This window comes from Vollenhovia emeryi, unplaced genomic scaffold, assembly GCF_000949405.1.
Source record: "Vollenhovia emeryi isolate VEMERY1.0 unplaced genomic scaffold, V.emery_V1.0 DF940367.1, whole genome shotgun sequence".
In the NCBI taxonomy this organism is placed as follows: domain Eukaryota; kingdom Metazoa; phylum Arthropoda; class Insecta; order Hymenoptera; family Formicidae; genus Vollenhovia; species Vollenhovia emeryi.
Genome location: NW_011965999.1, coordinates 5,473 through 9,671, shown reverse-complemented (window position 1 = coordinate 9,671; position 4,199 = coordinate 5,473). Strand labels below are relative to the sequence as shown.

At 50.1% G+C, this 4,199-nt stretch overlaps 2 protein-coding genes across 2 annotated transcripts in view; one reads left to right on the top strand and one right to left on the bottom strand.

Moving 5' to 3' along the window:
• Window positions 1–823: 823 nt before the first annotated feature.
• Window positions 824–1,666, bottom strand: LOC105556082 (histone H2A-like). Its single transcript, XM_012003152.1, has one exon. It carries the CDS (start codon window positions 1,476–1,478, stop codon window positions 1,218–1,220), a length of 261 nt encoding a protein of 86 aa, XP_011858542.1. The 5' UTR covers window positions 1,479–1,666; the 3' UTR covers window positions 824–1,217.
• Window positions 1,667–4,004: 2,338 nt separating this feature from the next.
• LOC105556081 overlaps window positions 4,005–4,199 on the top strand; it is a 1,400-nt gene continuing 1,205 nt past the window's right edge. The window contains exon 1 of the mRNA XM_012003151.1: window positions 4,005–4,199. Coding sequence (XP_011858541.1) covers window positions 4,019–4,199 — 181 coding nt within the window. The 5' untranslated portion in view covers window positions 4,005–4,018.

Sequence of the window (4,199 nt, the reverse complement as noted above, 5' to 3'; positions counted from 1 at the left end):
GGGAGCTGGGTCAGACGGAGGAAGAGCCGACGGGGAGACGCGTACTTCCCCGGCCTCCCCTCCCGTGACGCGGAGCCGGGCGAGAATGTTACTCGCCCGTGCTCCCGCTCCCACTCCACCCCCTACTCCGCCGCCCACACTGCCGTCCTGACGGTGGAGGGGCTGCCCGCAAGCCGCGGGTAAGTCCCCTCCCCTCTTAGTGGGCGGAACACCGCCGAGGCGGTGAGGAGATGGCCCTCCCCCAACGACAAGGGGGGAGGCGGCCTGGGTCTGGCGGGCCGGGAACCCCGTCAGGCCCTGCCTCCACGGAGGCGGGCGGTAGAGGTCGTGGACGCCTCTGCCGCCCAAGAGAGTAGTGGACTCACCCTGCGGGGAGGAGTCCCCCCTCCCCCACACCAACGGGGGAGAAAGCGCAGCGGCCCGCCCATCAAACGGCGGGCCGGTGCGGGGGGCGTCCAGAAGTAATGGCTCTGCCAAGTCCTGGGCTTCCCCCAAGTAAAGCACAGCGCAGTCCACCGTGTGGTTTTAGTGCGGTAAGCCCAGCGGTCGCAACGTTAGCGGCCGCACCCGATCGCCATTAGGAGGGCAGTCCCACATAACCCGGGCCACTTTGTAAACTCCCTTCCCAGAGGGGGGCCCGGGTATCCATAAAGGATTTCCACACGTAAAAAAAAGCTCCAAGATCCCCAATCGAACGCAACGGAAAACTCTCTTGTGGGTGATTGGCGATTAATAACAAAAAACCCGCATGTTCGAACTCGTACAAATAAGAAGACCACAATATACGACAGTGTAATAAAAAAATAAAAATAATAAAAAAATCGTCCGCTATCGATCTCTATATTTTTTCTCTATCTCAAGAACCAATGTAAATCTAATCCTGTCGCACACAGGACGTCGCCGGGGCATCTGTTCCTCCCGTCCCCGTTTCACGAAAAACGAGGACTATTGAAAGTATACAAAAGGTTACAAAACGGTTCAAATTATAAACTAAAATTAGAAATTATAAACGCGCAACAGTCTAATATTCCCGCGACGCCTTGTCGCCCTTGCCGGAGCCGCTAGTGCCGGTCTTTTTTGGCAGCAAGACTGCTTTAATGTTGGGCAGGACTCCGCCTTGAGCAATGGTCACTCCGGACTAGAGCTTACGATTGGATACGTGTTTTAAGATTCACGTGTACACGTGATCCGTGTACACGGATTCACGGTACCTTCATTCACGTGTACCCGTGTACCCGTGTATGTATGTGACACGTGTACATGTGTAGTCGTGTATGTGACACGTGTAACATGTAGTCGTGTATGTGACACGTGAATCTTAAAACACGTATCGTAAGCTCTACTCCGGACAGCAGTTTGTTCAGTTCCTCGTCGTTACGGATGGCTAACTGCAAGTGGCGCGGGATTATCCTAGTCTTTTTGTTGTCCCTGGCTGCGTTTCCAGCCAACTCGAGGACTTCAGCCGCCAGATATTCCATGACGGCGGCGAGATAGACCGGCGCACCGGCGCCGACGCGCTCAGCGTAGTTGCCTTTCCTCAGATCTATACCTAAAATTTAAAAAAGTCATAAAAATGCACCGGTGACGGGTATGTCGGTGGCGCGTCGATGTTAGCAGAAAAAATACAAATACTTACGTTTTCTAATGGTAGAACGGTGGCATCGGGTACGTCGGCTGCGCACACGTCGGCTGCGAGTACGGTGTCGGGTACACCGGTGTCGCGTACGTCGGCGGCGGCGGCGGCATCGGGTACGCCGGTGGTGGCGGCGGCGGCGGGCACGCCGGCGCAGGCGGCGGGTACGCCGGTGCAGGCGGCGGCGGCGGGTAGCTGATGCAGGCGGCGGGTACGCCGGTGCAGGCGGCGGCGGCGGGTACGCCGGTGGCGGCGGCGGCGGCCGCACCCTCATCTTTTTTTCTGTTCCTTCAAAACTTCTCGGCGAATGATCTCCTTCAGCCACTGAAACATATAATGTAATACACAAGTTATAAAAGTCAATTCACGTTTATTAAAAGTATATTCACGAATATACAAATAACAAATCGCACATTACGTATTGCGCATACCCAATGAGAAATGATTCGTCGATCGACGTCGAAATGATGTCGAATCGACGTCATTTCGACAGTGTCGATGTCGATTCGACGTCGTTTCGACGTCGATCGACGAATCATTTCTCACTGAGTAGTCTGGCGCTAGCTCACACGCCACATAAAGCATGCACACACACATGTATGTACATGCACGAAATCATACATGCACTCCGTGTCTTTTCACTTACTCTTTGGTTTTGGTACCGCCTAGGCCCCCATGTGGTCGCCGCCGCCGCCGCCGTCGTCTCTGGCAATGTCGACGTCGTCGCCGTCGCCTGTGGCGATGTCGACATTGTCGTCGCCGTCGTCGGCGTCGTCGTCGTCGGCGTCGTCGTCGTCGTCGTCGTCGCCGTCTTCGCCGTCTTCCCCGTCTTCACCGTCTTCCCCGTCGTCGATGCCGCTATGCACAACGTGGGTGGCATCGTTCGGGAACCTACGCATTTTGCTGAAAATAAATAATTTTTAATCATTAAAACATATATATATGTATATATAATATACATTGTGTGTGTGTACGTAAATACTTACATCGTTTCATTTTCCGCCCTTCTCGTTCGGACACGTTCGGACGACCTGTTCTGTGCGGACGACTGCCAACGACTGCCAAGTTGGCAGTCGTTGGCACTGCCAACGACTGCTCTTTCGTCTTAGGGCATTTGTTTTCGGACAGCAACAGGCCGCGCGTAAACAAATAAAGCGCGCGGTCGATGCCAGTAACGACGCGCAAAAACGGCACTTTCGCGATGTCACTCGTTTCGTGCGTGTCACGTGACATTTCACACGTGTAACCGTGAGATTTCAGCGAGTGTTATTTTCATTGGTAAGTATTACTACTTTATTATTTTATAACATTGATGTCTAGATGTATTAGTTATTAATATTGTCTTACAGCTAAAGATTAAAATAAAGGAAGATACGAAGAATAAGTTTCCCTGCCGCGCCCGACTTTCACGGAAGAAAAGTTGGGCAAGAAGGTATGTATCATCAATATTCCTCAGTCGATTATTCGTGTAAATTTTATCTCGTGATCTCTATCTACTCTATCTCTCTTCTGCAAAAGTATCTTCTCTACAAAACTATCTTCTCTACAAAAGTAATGATATCATCAACAAATTACGCCAAATATAACAATGGATATTTATATATGTATAACGCGTATCTTTCTTCTACCGTAACCATTCTGTAAATACATCTTATTCGGCCAATAACGTATCGATAGCAACGATGAAAAGAATAGCAACGTTTAGAAATTTAGAAACTCTGTATCTATTCAGGCGAATTAAGGCCTGTGTCCATGATGCTAGTACTTGGTCCAAGTTCTACTTTTGAGAAATGCGTAGCCAAACAACTTGCAGCTTTTGTGGAACAGCTATATTGATAGGCTAGATATTTCACGCGCTGCTACGGATTTCGATGCAAGATCATGCAAGATTCGTCGTGTAGCGCAACCTGAGGCTGATACCGACGCTGTAAACAAACTGTACGTGGAACAGTGCGTTGTAACGTTGAGGAAAGAGTCTGATGAGAAGCTGATTGCGTTGGAGAAGAACTTGCAAGCTTTACAGATCGTTGTGAACGAGCTCTGGCATGCAAATATCACTAGATTAGAAATGGTTAACGAGCGGCTATCGGATAACGATGAACTACAAAAACGGATATGAATGGCTATTGGATGACGACCGCAATCAGAAATAAACGGGTAGGAGACACAGGTCTGTATTTCTGAAACAGGTCTGTATTTCAGAAACAGGTCTGTATTTCGGAAACAGGTCTGTAATTTGGAAACAGGTCTGTAAATCGGTAACAGGTCTGTAAACAGATCTGTATTTTGGAAAACCGGTCTGTATTCGGAGCTGTTAGAAAACATATATCGCATGGTACCCTCTTTGCGCATATCATTACGTCAACGATTACACACTGTCGAGACATGAGACCATCAAAATCCGATGGACGTAACGGTTCCGAGAAGCAACGGCTCGTCGAGGAGCTGCATGCTCCGGCGAGAAGGAATTTTCCACGAAGACGCGTCATAGTTCGAGGATACGATGATTTGTGGCAAGCCGACCTCGTTGATATGCGTGCATACTCACGTTTCAACAGAGGCTACT